This window comes from Salmo salar, chromosome ssa27 (assembly GCF_905237065.1).
Source record: "Salmo salar chromosome ssa27, Ssal_v3.1, whole genome shotgun sequence".
NCBI classification, from domain to species: domain Eukaryota; kingdom Metazoa; phylum Chordata; class Actinopteri; order Salmoniformes; family Salmonidae; genus Salmo; species Salmo salar.
The window spans coordinates 31,956,192-31,969,950 of record NC_059468.1 but is presented as its reverse complement, the minus strand read 5'-3'; the positions used below and the strand labels follow the sequence as shown (position 1 = coordinate 31,969,950).

Genomic DNA, 13,759 nt, shown 5'->3' with positions numbered 1-13,759 from the left:
TGTTGGCACAAAACAGCCTCCATACTTCCATTCGTTTGTACAGGTTACTTCAGAGGAGTCCCGTGACACTGATGGGTGTCAGAGAAAAATAGAGAACACCATCGTGTTCGTAAGATTCTCCCCTTTCCATAGTGGTCATAATAGCCAAACCGTTCGGACGCTACAGGCGTTTTCGTGAAGGACCACATTTTCGGGATGCCTGGTGGTCTGACAAACACCGCTGTAGCTATGCCACCTTTCACCGCTGATGCGGAAGGCCGACATAGATGGATGAGGTGGATTGAGACACAGTCTATGCAAAACAACATATCTCTAGTCTAAATTGACAGATTTTGATGGGGATTAGGTTACTTAGATTATAATAGACTCTTAAGGATTAAAAGGGCACCAATATTTACTGAACCTCAAAGGGCATCACTTCCCCATTTGACATTGAGTGGTTCCTTCCATCGCCACTAGATGGTGCTAAATCAGTACATTTGGAAATACCTACAGTGAAGAAAACATAGTGAAGAAAAGCATTTTTTACTTGCTTGTCAAAGTTCACTGGAGTCTTGTGTCAGTACTAAGCGAAATAAAACCAACTCCTTCGGATTCTTGTTTTAATGGTCATTGTTCAGTGAGTTAAAAGGCATTGATCTAGCAATCCTCAAACTCTCGGAAGCTCTGTTGGGCTCTGGGTTAGGGGAGGGTCTGGCCGTGGTAGGCCACCATTGTAAATAACAATTTGTTCTTAACTGACTTGCCTAGTTAAATAAAGGTTAAATTAAAAAAAATGTAAACACCAACTTTATTTTGACCCTTTTATTCTTCACTGGTACAAACAATAATCCCCAGCACATCTTGTGCTTATTAAATCAGTTCAGTAGTTTAAATAGCCACATCCCATTCAGGTCCCTTTATGCCAAGAAATATCATATTAAGCTGGAGTCATTTTGAATGATTAAACAATCATTACAAATGTTTGATATGAAGAAGAAAAAATGCCCTAGTGCAAAGGACCACAAAAAGACAATTAGGAATAACAGTCTGCGGCGGTACAACTGATTTCAATAATAAGCACTTCAATAGCAACAAACACAGAATCACTGTTATTAAGGCCATAATGTGGTTCTCGAATCCCAATCAAGGGAACCAGATATTTTAGGAAAGGTTCAGGTTTAAGAGAGAGAGTAAGAGCAGAGTGCGGGTGTTGATGTAAGTCTGTCAAACAAAGACAAGGGAATCTGTTGTGTGGCAGATTTAAGAGAATCAAGCCCTTGAGATATCAACAATTGATGCATGATACAGTAGAAATGCTACAAGTAAGCAATGCTGTGACATGCTTGTGTTAGTTGCAATGGTGAGGCCTTGGAAGAGAGCAGACAACATTGCTGTAGACCAAGACTCATATGAGAATATCACAACTATGAAAGTCAAATGAACATCTTTATAATTGTATGTTAGGCACAGTAGATGTTTTCATTTTTAAAGATTAAAATATGTGTAAAAGAATCCTGGCAATTTTTTGTAACTGTGCCTCAGTTTTTGGAGGCAACATCGTAGACCCAGTAAATCGGCCTGTTTTTGAATCCACAGCACAGTGAAGACTCCCAGACAACAATGTCAGACATCCCACCATCCTCAGGAAAATTGCACTTAGCACAAGCTTAAGTGTTTCAAGTCTTGTTCGAATAGCCCAATTTCAACCTACTTTGAACAGTCTCCAAACAGAGAGACGGACGCTGGTGAGTAGAACACATACAGCCTGCTAGCATGACAGGGTCCTCTTAACTCCAGTTCACATAAACAACAAGATGGGGCTTGTATAGTTACGTCTCATATGATACAAAGCTTTGGGATTTATTCAGCTATCTCAAAGGGTTATCTTTGAATTACAAACCCCAGATTAACCACACATAGAAAAGAGCAATCTAAATCAATCGTTTTAAAGTACTAAACTTTTTAATCTTATTTTTAGGACAACACCATTCAGTTATTTGTTGTGTGGTCGACCTGTTAAAAAAAAGACCACCAAAATATTCTATAAAAAAACATTCTGTAGTGCAACAGTACTTGTTCGAATCTATGCCGATCCCACTGAAATAAAAAACAAAACTCCCATGATGCCTGCCATTGATCCTCTTTGAAAGCAGTCTTTTAGATCTGACACAACTAGACAATCCTGGACTGTTCGTTCAAGCTTTCTTATTGTGTTTCAGCCCCCATAGTGACAGGAAGGAAAGATCAACAAAACTAGGGCATTCTGACAGACGGCATAAATACTGTCATCTCAGGTGTGGACCCCACTTGGTTTGCAAAGGCACTTTAAATGAGGAAGTCTTCCCACAGGGAACAAGTAGGTAGTTTGCTGAAAGGCTTTGCTGGGTCCCTCTTTAAAAATCCTGCCTCTCAATCATCCACCGTGGAACTGTAATTGCACTTAGGTCAAAGGTCAATTAGGGTTAGGGTGAGGCTAGTTCCTCCCATTCTCAAACTTCCAGCGCTGGTGCTTGTCCCCGGGAGTGCACGTCCTCATCTGGACGTCCGCTCGCCCCTGGGCTGTGTGGTAGGAGGTGACACACATGTCTGAGTGAGGCTGGTATATGGTCCCGTCCTGAAGGGGCAATACAGAGACATCCAGGTAAGACACTACAGCTATGGAAGAGTTGAATATAGTCCTTTACTAACTGACAAGACCACTTGTCGTGTGTTTACCAATTGAATCAGACCAGTAGTGCATACTATGAAAATCTGTAGTGTTCTTCTGTGAGTGAGTACGTGTGTAAGAGAATTTCTCTGCTTACGTGGATGCTTTGGCTTGCGTCTGCATCACTCACCTCTCTAAACTCCCAGATGATGGTGGGGGTGTAGGGGTTCTGTCATGGGGACAGTGTTTCATCCCAATGTAAATCTGTCCCTCTGGGACCTCGGCACACAGCTCCGTCACAGAGTTATAGCGGATCTCCTTATGGGTCGTGTACTCAAAGTACTGGGGGAAAGAGAGAGATGCATGGTTAAACTCTGCTTATCTGAATTATAGTAACCACCGTACTCCTGGGGAATGGATGAATGTTTCACCATAAGAATCTCTTACTTTCGAGAGAGAAATGGTTGGATCAAGGTCTAAAGTAATGTCTGTTGAGCAAGCAGGGGGGAGAGAAAGAGAGAGACGCACAGGGAAAGAGGTGCGCCCCTCTCTCCCCCCCCGCGCACGTGTCTCTCTCCCTCTTTGCAGGCGCGCATCTCTCCCTCCCTCTCCCTCTCTCCCTCCCTCTCCCCGCGTGTCTCTCTCCCCGCACCTCTCTCTGCTTACCTCCCTCTCTCCGTGCGCCTCTCTCCACCTCCCTCTCTCCACGCGCCCGTGCCTCTCTCCCTGCGCACGAGCCTCTCTCCCTCTCTCCGCGTGCGCCTCTCTCCCTCTTTGCGCGTCTCTCCATCTTTGCGCACACGCCTCTCTCCCTCCCTCTCCCTGCGCCTCTCTCCCTCTCCCTGCGCACCTCTCTCTACCGCCCTCTCCCTGCGTGCGCGTCTCTCTCCGCACGTGCCTCTCTCTCCCTCTCCGCGCGTGCCTCTCTCCCTCTCCACCCCTCTCCCCGCGTGCCTCTCTCCCTGCGTGCCTCTCTCCCTCTCTCCGCGCGTGCCTCTCTCCCCCTCTCCCTGTGTGCCTCTCTCCCCCTCTCCCTGTGTGCCTCTCTCCCCCTCTCCCTTTCCCCGCGCGTGCCTCTCTCCGTGCGTGCCTCTCTCCCTCTCCAGACGCAGACGCCTCTCTCCGCGCGTGCCTCTCTCCCTCTCTCCGCGCGTGCCTCTCCCTCTCTCCCTCTCCAGACGCAGACGCCTCTCTCCGCGCGTGCCTCTCTCCCTCTCTCGCGCGTGCCTCTCTCCCCCCTCTCCGCGCGTGCCTCTCTCCCCCTCTCCGCGCGTGCCTCTCTCCCCCCTCTCCGCGCGTGCCTCTCTCCCCCTCTCCGCGCGTGCCTCTCTCCCCCTCTCCGCGCGTGCCTCTCTCCCCCTCTCCGCGTGCCTCTCTCCCCCTCTCCGCGCGTGCCTCTCTCCCTCTCTCGCGCGTGCCTCTCTCCCTCTCTCCGCGCGTGCCTCTCTCCCTCTCTCCGCGCGTGCCTCTCTCCCTCTCTCCGCGCGTGCCTCTCTCCCTCTCTCCGCGCGTGCCTCTCTCCCTCTCTCCACGCGTGCCTCTCTCCCCGCACCTCTCTCTGCGTACCTCCCTCTCTCCGTGCGCCTCTCTCCACCTCCCTCTCTCCGCGCGCCCGCGCCTCTCTCCCTGCGCACGAGCCTCTCTCCCTCTTTGCGTGTCTCTCCATCTTTGCGCACACGCCTCTCTCCCTCCCTCTCCCTGCGCCTCTCTCCCTCTCCCTGCGCACCTCTCTCTACCGCCCTCTCCCTCCCCTCTCTCCGTGCGTGCGCGTCTCTCTCCGCACGTGCCTCTCTCTCCCTCTCCGTGCGTGCCTCTCTCCGCGCGTGCCTCTCTCCCCCTCTCCGCGCGTGCCTCTCTCCCCCTCTCCGCGCGTGCCTCTCTCCCTCTCTCCGCGAGTGCCTCTCTCCCTCTCTCCCTGTGTGCCTCTCTCTCCCTCTCCCTTTCCCCGCGCGTGCCTCTCTCCCTGCGCCTCTCTCCGTGCGTGCCTCTCCCTCTCTCCGTGCGTGCCTCTCTCCCTTTCCAGACAGACGCCTCTCTCCGCGCGTGCCTCTCTCCCTCTCTCCGCGCGTGCCTCTCTCCCCCCTCTCCACGCGTGCCTCTCTCACTCTCTCCGCGCGTGCCTCTCTCCCCCTCTCCGCGCGTGCCTCTCTCCCTCTCTCCGCGCGTGCCTCTCTCCCTCTCTCCGCGCGTGCCTCTCTCCCCCTCTCCCTGCGTGCCTCTCTCCCCCTCTCCCTTTCCCCGCGCGTGCCTCTCTCCGTGCGTGCCTCTCTCCCTCTCCAGACGCAGACGCCTCTCTCCGCGCGTGCCTCTCTCCGCGCGTGCCTCTCCCTCTCTCCCTCTCCAGACGCAGACGCCTCTCTCCGCGCGTGCCTCTCTCCCTCTCTCCGCGCGTGCCTCTCTCCCTCTCTCCGCGCGTGCCTCTCTCCCTCTCTCCGCGTGCCTCTCTCCCTCTCTCCGCGCGTGCCTCTCTCCCTCTCTCCACGCGTGCCTCTCTCCCCGCACCTCTCTGCGTACCTCCCTCTCTCCGTGCGCCTCTCTCCACCTCCCTCTCTCCGCGCGCCCGTGCCTCTCTCCCTGCGCACGAGCCTCTCTCCCTCTTTGCGTGTCTCTCCATCTTTGCGCACACGCCTCTCTCCCTCCCTCTCCCTGCGCCTCTCTCCCTCTCCCTGCGCACCTCTCTCTACCGCCCTCTCCCTCCCCTCTCTCCGTGCGTGCGCGTCTCTCTCCGCACGTGCCTCTCTCTCCCTCTCCGCGCGTGCCTCTCTCCGCGCGTGCCTCTCTCCCCCTCTCCGCGCGTGCCTCTCTCCCCCTCTCCGCGCGTGCCTCTCTCCCTCTCTCCCTGTGTGCCTCTCTCTCCCTCTCCCTTTCCCCGCGCGTGCCTCTCTCCCTGCGCCTCTCTCCGTGCGTGCCTCTCTCCCTCTCCAGACGCAGACGCCTCTCTCCGCGAGTGCCTCTCCCTCTCTCCGTGCGTGCCTCTCTCCCTTTCCAGACACAGACGCCTCTCTCCGCGCGTGCCTCTCTCCCCCTCTCCGCGCGTGCCTCTCTCACTCTCTCCGCGTGCCTCTCTCCCTCTCTCCGCGTGCCTCTCTCCCTCTCTCCGCGCGTGCCTCTCTCCCTCTCTCGCGCGTGCCTCTCTCCCCCTCTCCCTGCGTGCCTCTCTCCCCCTCTCCCTTTCCCTCGCGTGCCTCTCTCCGTGCGTGCCTCTCTCCCTCTCCAGACGCAGACGCCTCTCTCCGCGCGTGCCTCTCCCTCTCTCCCTCTCCAGACGCAGACGCCTCTCTCCGCGCGTGCCTCTCTCCCTCTCTCCGCGCGTGCCTCTCTCCGCGTGCCTCTCCCCCTCTCCGCGTGCCTCTCTCCCCCCCTCTCCGCGCGTGCCTCTCTCCCCCCTCTCCGGCGTGCCTCTCTCCCCCCCTCTCCGCGCGTGCCTCTCTCCCTCTCTCCGCGCGTGCCTCTCTCCCTCTCTCCGCGTGCCTCTCTCCCTCTCTCCGCGTGCCTCTCTCCCCTCTCTCCGCGCGTGCCTCTCTCCCCGCACCTCTCTCTGCGTACCTCCCTCTCTCCGTGCGCCTCTCTCCACCTCCCTCTCTCCGCGCGCCCGCGCCTCTCTCCCTGCGCACGAGCCTCTCTCCCTCTTTGCGTGTCTCTCCATCTTTGCGCACACGCCTCTCTCCCTCCCTCTCCCTGCGCCTCTCTCCCTCTCCCTGCGCACCTCTCTCTACCGCCCTCTCCCTCCCCTCTCTCCGTGCGTGCGCGTCTCTCTCCGCACGTGCCTCTCTCCCTCTCTCCGTGCGTGCCTCTCTCCCCCTCTCCGCGTGCCTCTCTCCCTCTCTCCGCGTGCCTCTCCCTCTCTCTCCCTTTCCCCACGCGTGCCTCTCTCCGTGCGTGCCTCTCTCCCTCTCTCCGCGCGTGCCTCTCCCTCTCTCCGTGCGTGCCTCTCTCCCTCTCCAGACGCAGACGCCTCTCTCCAAGCGTGCCTCTCTCCTTCTCTCCCGCGTGCCTCTCTCCCTCTCTCCGCGCGTGCCTCTCTCCCCCTCTCCGCGCGTGCCTCTCTCCCCCTCTCCGCGCGTGCCTCTCTCCCTCTCTCCGCACGTCTCTCTCCCTCTCTCCGCGCGTCTCTCTCCCTCTCTCCGCGTCTCTCTCCCTCTCTCCCGCGTGCCTCTCTCCGCGCGTGCCTCTCTCCCTCTCTTGCGCGTGCCTCTTTCCCTCTCTCCGCGCGTGCCTCTCTCCCCCCTCTCCGCGCGTGCCTCTCTCCTCTCTCCCCTCTCCCTCTCTCCGCGCGTGCCTCTCTCCCCCCTCTCCGCGCGTGCCTCTCTCCTCTCTCCCTCTCCCCCTCTCCGCGTGCCTCTCTCCCCCCTCTCCGCGCGTCCTCTCTCCCCCTCTCCGCGCGTGCCTCTCTCCCTCTCTCCGCGCGTGCCTCTCTCCCTCTCTCCGCGCGTGCCTCTCTCCCCCTCTCCCTGCGTGCCTCTCTCCCCCTCTCCCTTTCCCCGCGTGCCTCTCTCCGTGCGTGCCTCTCTCCCTCTCCAGACGCAGACGCCTCTCTCCGGCGCGTGCCTCTCTCCGCGCGTGCCTCTCCTCTCTCTCTCTCCAGACGCAGACGCCTCTCTCCGCGTGCCTCTCTCCCTCTCTCCAGCGTGCCTCTCTCCCTCTCTCCGCGTGCCTCTCTCCCTCTCTCCGCGTGCCTCTCTCCCCTCTCTCCACGCGTGCCTCTCTCCCCTCTCTCCACGCGTGCCTCTCTCCCCGCACCTCTCTGCGTACCTCCCCTCTCTCCGTGCGCCTCTCTCCACCTCCCTCTCTCCGCGCGCCCGTGCCTCTCTCCCTGCGCACGAGCCTCTCTCCCTCTTTGCGTGTCTCTCCATCTTTGCGCACACGCCTCTCTCCCTCCCTCTCCCTGCGCCTCTCTCCCTCTCCCTGCGCACCTCTCTCTACCGCCCTCTCCCTCCCCTCTCTCCGTGCGTGCGCGTCTCTCTCCGCACGTGCCTCTCTCTCCCCTCTCCGCGCGTGCCTCTCTCCGCGCGTGCCTCTCTCCCTCTCTCGCGTGCCTCTCTCCCCCTCTCCGCGCGTGCCTCTCTCCCCCTCTCCGGCGTGCCTCTCTCCCTCTCTCCCTGTGTGCCTCTCTCCCTCTCCCTTTCCCCGCGTGCCTCTCTCCCTGCGCCTCTCTCCGTGCGTGCCTCTCTCCCTCTCCAGACGCAGACGCCTCTCTCCGCGAGTGCCTCTCTCCCCTCTCTCCGCGCGTGCCTCTCTCCCTCTCTCCGCGCGTGCCTCTCTCCCCTCTCTCCGCGCGTGCCTCTCTCCCTCTCTCCGCGCGTGCCTCTCTCCCCCTCTCCCTGCGTGCCTCTCTCCCCCTCTCCTTTCCCCGCGTGCCTCTCTCCGTGCGTGCCTCTCTCCCTCTCCAGACGCAGACGCCTCTCTCCGCGCGTGCCTCTCTCCGCGTGCCTCTCCCTCTCTCCCTCTCCAGACGCAGACGCCTCTCTCCTGCGTGCCTCTCTCCCTCTCTCCGCGTGCCTCTCTCCCTCTCTCCGGCGTGCCTCTCTCCCTCTCTCCGCGTGCCTCTCTCCCTCTCTCCACGCGTGCCTCTCTCCCTCTCTCCACGCGTGCCTCTCTCCCCGCACCTCTCTGCGTACCTCCCTCTCTCCGTGCGCCTCTCTCCACCTCCCTCTCTCCGCGCGCCCGTGCCTCTCTCCCTGCGCACGAGCCTCTCTCCCTCTTTGCGTGTCTCTCCATCTTTGCGCACACGCCTCTCTCCCTCCCTCTCCCTGCGCCTCTCTCCCTCTCCCTGCGCACCTCTCTCTACCGCCCTCTCCTCCCCTCTCTCCGTGCGTGCGCGTCTCTCTCCGCACGTGCCTCTCTCTCCCTCTCCGCGCGTGCCTCTCTCCGCGTGCCTCTCTCCCCTCTCCGCGCGTGCCTCTCTCCCCCTCTCCGGCGTGCCTCTCTCCCCTCTCTCCTGCGTGCCTCTCTCCCTCTCTCCCTGTGTGCCTCTCTCTCCCTCTCCCTTTCCCCGCGCGTGCCTCTCTCCCTGCGCCTCTCTCCGTGCGTGCCTCTCTCCCTCTCCAGACGCAGACGCCTCTCTCCGCGAGTGCCTCTCCCTCTCTCCGTGCGTGCCTCTCTCCCTTTCCAGACACAGACGCCTCTCTCCGCGCGTGCCTCTCTCCCCCTCTCCGCGCGTGCCTCTCTCACTCTCTCCGCGCGTGCCTCTCTCCCTCTCTCCGCGCGTGCCTCTCTCCCTCTCTCCGCGCGTGCCTCTCTCCCTCTCTCCGCGCGTGCCTCTCTCCCCCTCTCCCTGCGTGCCTCTCTCCCCCTCTCCCTTTCCCCGCGCGTGCCTCTCTCCGTGCGTGCCTCTCTCCCTCTCCAGACGCAGACGCCTCTCTCCGCGTGCCTCTCCTCTCTCCCTCTCCAGACGCAGACGCCTCTCTCCGCGCGTGCCTCTCTCCCTCTCTCGCGCGTGCCTCTCTCCGCGCGTGCCTCTCCCCCTCTCGCGCGTGCCTCTCTCCCCCTCTCGCGCGTGCCTCTCTCCCCCCTCTCCGCGTGCCTCTCTCCCCCTCTCCGCGCGTGCCTCTCTCCCTCTCTCCGCGCGTGCCTCTCTCCCTCTCTCCGCGCGTGCCTCTCTCCCTCTCTCCGCGCGTGCCTCTCTCCCTCTCTCCGCGCGTGCCTCTCTCCCCGCACCTCTCTCTGCGTACCTCCCTCTCTCCGTGCGCCTCTCTCCACCTCCCTCTCTCCGCGCGCCCGCGCCTCTCTCCCTGCGCACGAGCCTCTCTCCCTCTTTGCGTGTCTCTCCATCTTTGCGCACACGCCTCTCTCCCTCCCTCTCCCTGCGCCTCTCTCCCTCTCCCTGCGCACCTCTCTCTACCGCCCTCTCCCTCCCCTCTCTCCGTGCGTGCGCGTCTCTCTCCGCACGTGCCTCTCTCCCTCTCTCCGTGCGTGCCTCTCTCCCCCTCTCCGCGCGTGCCTCTCTCCCTCTCTCCGCGCGTGCCTCTCTCCCTCTCTCCGCGCGTGCCTCTCCCTCTCTCTCCCTTTCCCCACGCGTGCCTCTCTCCGTGCGTGCCTCTCTCCCTCTCTCCGCGCGTGCCTCTCCCTCTCTCCGTGCGTGCCTCTCTCCCTCTCCAGACGCAGACGCCTCTCTCCAAGCGTGCCTCTCTCCTTCTCTCCGCGCGTGCCTCTCTCCCTCTCTCCGCGCGTGCCTCTCTCCCCTCTCTCTCGCGTGCCTCTCTCCCCCCTCTCCGCGCGTCTCTCTCCCTCTCTCCGCGCGTGCCTCTCTCTCCGCGTGCCTCTCTCCCTCTCTTCGCGCGTGCCTCTTTCCCTCTCTCTCGCGTGCCTCTCTCCCCCTCTCCGCGCGTGCCTCTCTCCTCTCTCCCCTCTCCCTCTCTCCGCGCGTGCCTCTCTCCCCCTCTCCGCGCGTGCCTCTCTCCTCTCTCCCCTCTCCCGCGCGTGCCTCTCTCCCCCCTCTCCGCGCGTGCCTCTCTCCCCTCTCTCGCGTCCTCTCTCCCCCTCTCCGCGCGTGCCTCTCTCCCTGCGCCTCTCTCCGCGCGTGCCTCTCTCCCTGCCCCTCTCTCCCTGCGCCTCTCTCCGCGCGTGCCTCTCTCCCTCTCCAGACGCCTCTCTCCGCACGTGCCTCTCTCCCTGCGTGCCTCTCTCCCTCTCTCCGCACGTGCCTCTCTCCCCCCTCTCCGCACGTGGCTCTCTCCCCCCTCTCCGCACGTGCCTCTCTCCCCCTCTCCGCACGTGCCTCTCTCCCCTGCGTGCCTCTCTCCCTCTCTCCCGCGTGCCTCTCTCCCCCTCTCCCCGCGTGCCTCTCTCCGCCGCGTGCCTCTCTCCGCGCGTGCCTCTCTCCCCTCCCTTTCTCCGCGCGTGCCTCTCTCCGTGCGCGCCTCTCTCCCTCTCCAGACACCTCTCCGCACGTGCCTCTCTCCCTTCGCGCGTGCACCTCTCTCCCTGCGTGCCTCTCTCTCCCTCTCTTCGCACGCGCCTCTCCCCTCCCTTTCTCCGCGCGTGCCTCTCTCCCCTCCCTTTCTCCGCGCGTGCCTCTCTCCCCTCCCTTTCTCCGCGCGTGCCTCTCTCCCTGCGCCTCTCTCCGCGCGTGCCTCTCTCCCCCTCTCCCTGCGTGCCTCTCTCCCCCTCTCCGCGTGCCTCTCTCCCCCTCTCCGCGCGTGCCTCTCTCCCCCTCTCCGCGCGTGCCTCTCTCCCCTCCCCTTTCTCCACGCGTGCCTCTCTCCCCCCTCTCCGCGTGCCTCTCTCCCCCTCTCCGCGCGTGCCTCTCTCCCCTCCCTTTCTCCACGCGTGCCTCTCTCCGTGCGCGCCTCTCTCCCTCTCCAGACGCCTCTCTCCGCACGTGCCTCTCTCCTTCGCGGCCTGCGTGCACCTCTCTCCCTCTCTTCGCACGCGCCTCTCTCCCTCTCTCCGCGCGTGCCTCTCTCCCCTCCCTTTCTCCGCACGTGCCTCTCTCCCCTCCCTTTCTCCGCGCGTGCCTCTCTCCCTGCGCCTCTCTCCGCGCGTGCCTCTCTCCCCCTCTCGCGCGTGCCTCTCTCCCCCTCTCCGCGTGCCTCTCTCCCCCCTCTCCGCGCGTGCCTCTCTCCCCCTCTCCGCGCGTGCCTCTCTCCCTTTCTCCGCGTGCCTCTCTCCCTGCGCCTCTCTCCGCGTGCCTCTCTCTCCCTCTCCAGACGCCTCTCTCCGCACGTGCCTCTCTCCGCACGTGCCTCTCTCCGCACGTGCCTCTCTCCCCCCTCTCCGCACGTGCCTCTCTCCCCCTCTCCGCACGTGCCTCTCTCCCCCTCTCCGCACGTGCCTCTCTCCCTGCGTGCCTCTCTCCCTCTCTCCCCGCGTGCCTCTCTCCCCCTCTCCGCGCGTGCCTCTCTCCGCGCGTGCCTCTCTCCGCGCGTGCCTCTCTCCGCGCGTGCCTCTCTCCGCGCGTGCCTCTCTCCCCTCCCTTTCTCCGCGCGTGCCTCTCTCCGTGCGCGCCTCTCTCCCTCTCCAGACGCCTCTCCGCACGTGCCTCTCTCCCTTCGCGCGTGCACCTCTCTCCCTGCGTGCCTCTCTCTCCCTCTCTTCGCACGCGCCTCTCCCCTCCCTTTCTCCGCACGTGCCTCTCTCCCCTCCCTTTCTCCGCGTGCCTCTCTCCCCTCCCCTTTCTCCGCGTGCCTCTCTCCCTGCGCCTCTCTCGCGCGTGCCTCTCTCCCCCTCTCCCCGCGTGCCTCTCTCCCCCTCTCCCCGCGTGCCTCTCTCCCCCTCTCCCGCGTGCCTCTCTCCCCCTCTCCGCGCGTGCCTCTCTCCCCCCTCTCCGCGCGTGCCTCTCTCCCCTCCCTTTCTCCACGCGTGCCTCTCTCCGTGCGCGCCTCTCTCCCTCTCCAGACGCCTCTCTCCGCACGTGCCTCTCTCCCTTCGCGCGTGCACCTCTCTCCCTGCGTGCCTCTCTCTCCCTCTCTTCGCACGCGCCTCTCTCCCTCTCTCCGCGCGTGCCTCTCTCCCCTCCCTTTCTCCGCGCGTGCCTCTCTCCCCTCCCTTTCTCCGCACGTGCCTCTCTCCCCTCCCTTTCTCCGCACGTGCCTCTCTCCCTGCGCCTCTCTCCGCGCGTGCCTCTCTCCCTGCGCCTCTCTCCGCGCGTGCCTCTCTCCCTGCGCCTCTCTCCGCGCGTGCCTCTCTCCCCTCCCTTTCTCCGCGCGTGCCTCTCTCCGTGCGCGCCTCTCTCCGTGCGCGCCTCTCTCCGTGCGTGCCTCTCTCCGTGCGTGCCTCTCTCCGTGCGCCTCTCTCCCTCTCCAGACGCCTCTCTCCCTCTCCAGACGCCTCTCTCCGCACGTGCCTCTCTCCCTTCGCGCGTGCGCCTCTCACCCTCTCTCCCTGCGCGCCTCTCTCTCCCTGCGTCTCTCTCCGCACACGCCTCTCACCCTCTCTCCCTGCGTGCCTCTTTCCCTCTCTCCGCACGCGCCTCTCACCCTCTCTCCCTGCGTGCCTCTCTCCCTCTCTCCGCACGCGCCTCTCACCCTCTCTCCCTGCGCGCCTCTCTCTCCCTGCACGCCTCTCTCTCCGCACGCGCCTCTCTCTCTCCCTGCGTGCCTCTCCCTGCGTCTCTCTCCGCGCACGCTTCTCTCCCTCTCTCCGCGCACGCCTCTCTCCGTGTGCACCTCTCTCCCCCTCTCCGCGCATGCCTCTCTGTGTGCGCATGCCTCTCTCCGCACCTCTCTCCCTCTCTCCGCCCGTGCCTCTCTCCTTCTTTGCGCGTGTCTCTCTCCCTCTTTGCGTGCGCGCCTCTCTCCCTCCCTCTCCCCGCGCGTGCCTCTCCCCCCCTTCCCTCGCACCTCTTTCCCTTCCCTCGTGCCTCTCCCCCCCTTCCCTCCCCCCTCTCATGTATCTTTTAAATGGAACTAGGAGTGAACTCTCTAAAGAGAAGGTAGAGGTTTCCGTTTCAGTGCAGGCTGTGGAAACATTGATTTTCAGTCACACACATGGTGCTTTTAGTAGCGTTGGACACCTGATGCGATGCATCAATGAGTAATCAGAGATCGAGATATAGCCGGTGGAGATAGGCATGCAGGCAGAGGCCTCCACTACTCCCTGTTGTCTGACTGGACATCAAATATACATCCATACAGTCACCAAGTATCTGTAAAATAACTAGAAACATGGCTATAAAAGTATAAAAAGTAAGCTATGTAGATTTAGGCTTAAAATATGCTTTAGGATACTTTGTCTAGAAATACTAAGCCAAAGTTGTAGATGTCTCAGCATCTCGCTTGACACTAAATTCTAGATAGCTGAGATGAGGTGGATATTCTCCCACGGTCACCGGATATCGTTGACATTCAGAGTAACCACTCCGTCCGTCCATCAGGGAGACGGAAAATAAACTGACAAGACATGACATTTTCAAATCACCTGGTTGCCGCCCTGCCCATGGCAACCGAAGAGGGAGATGTGCGCCCCCGTGGGACTGTGTTCCGGAGCGTTGTAGTCCAGGCACTCTGAATGGATCCCAGAGCTACGCACCTGTGATGAGAATGATCCGGATTAGCATCATGAGATCTGCCATCACTGCAAAGAGGGTCAGATTAAAGGAGACAAACAACTGTGCCTCTGCATTGCTTGCTCTTTGGGGGTTTAGTCTGGGTTTCTGTATAGCACATAGTGACAACTGCTGATGTAAAGAAG

The 13,759-nt window shown here is 61.7% G+C and overlaps 1 protein-coding gene across 1 annotated transcript in view; it reads right to left on the bottom strand.

Moving 5' to 3' along the window:
- Positions 1-789: 789 nt before the first annotated feature.
- LOC106588954 (polypeptide N-acetylgalactosaminyltransferase 4-like) overlaps positions 790-13,759 on the bottom strand; it is a 45,068-nt gene continuing 32,098 nt past the window's right edge. Inside the window, 4 exon segments of the mRNA XM_014178536.2 lie at positions 790-2,596; positions 2,820-2,845; positions 2,848-2,971; positions 13,487-13,597. Coding sequence (XP_014034011.2) covers positions 2,456-2,596; positions 2,820-2,845; positions 2,848-2,971; positions 13,487-13,597 — 402 coding nt within the window. The 3' untranslated portion in view covers positions 790-2,455.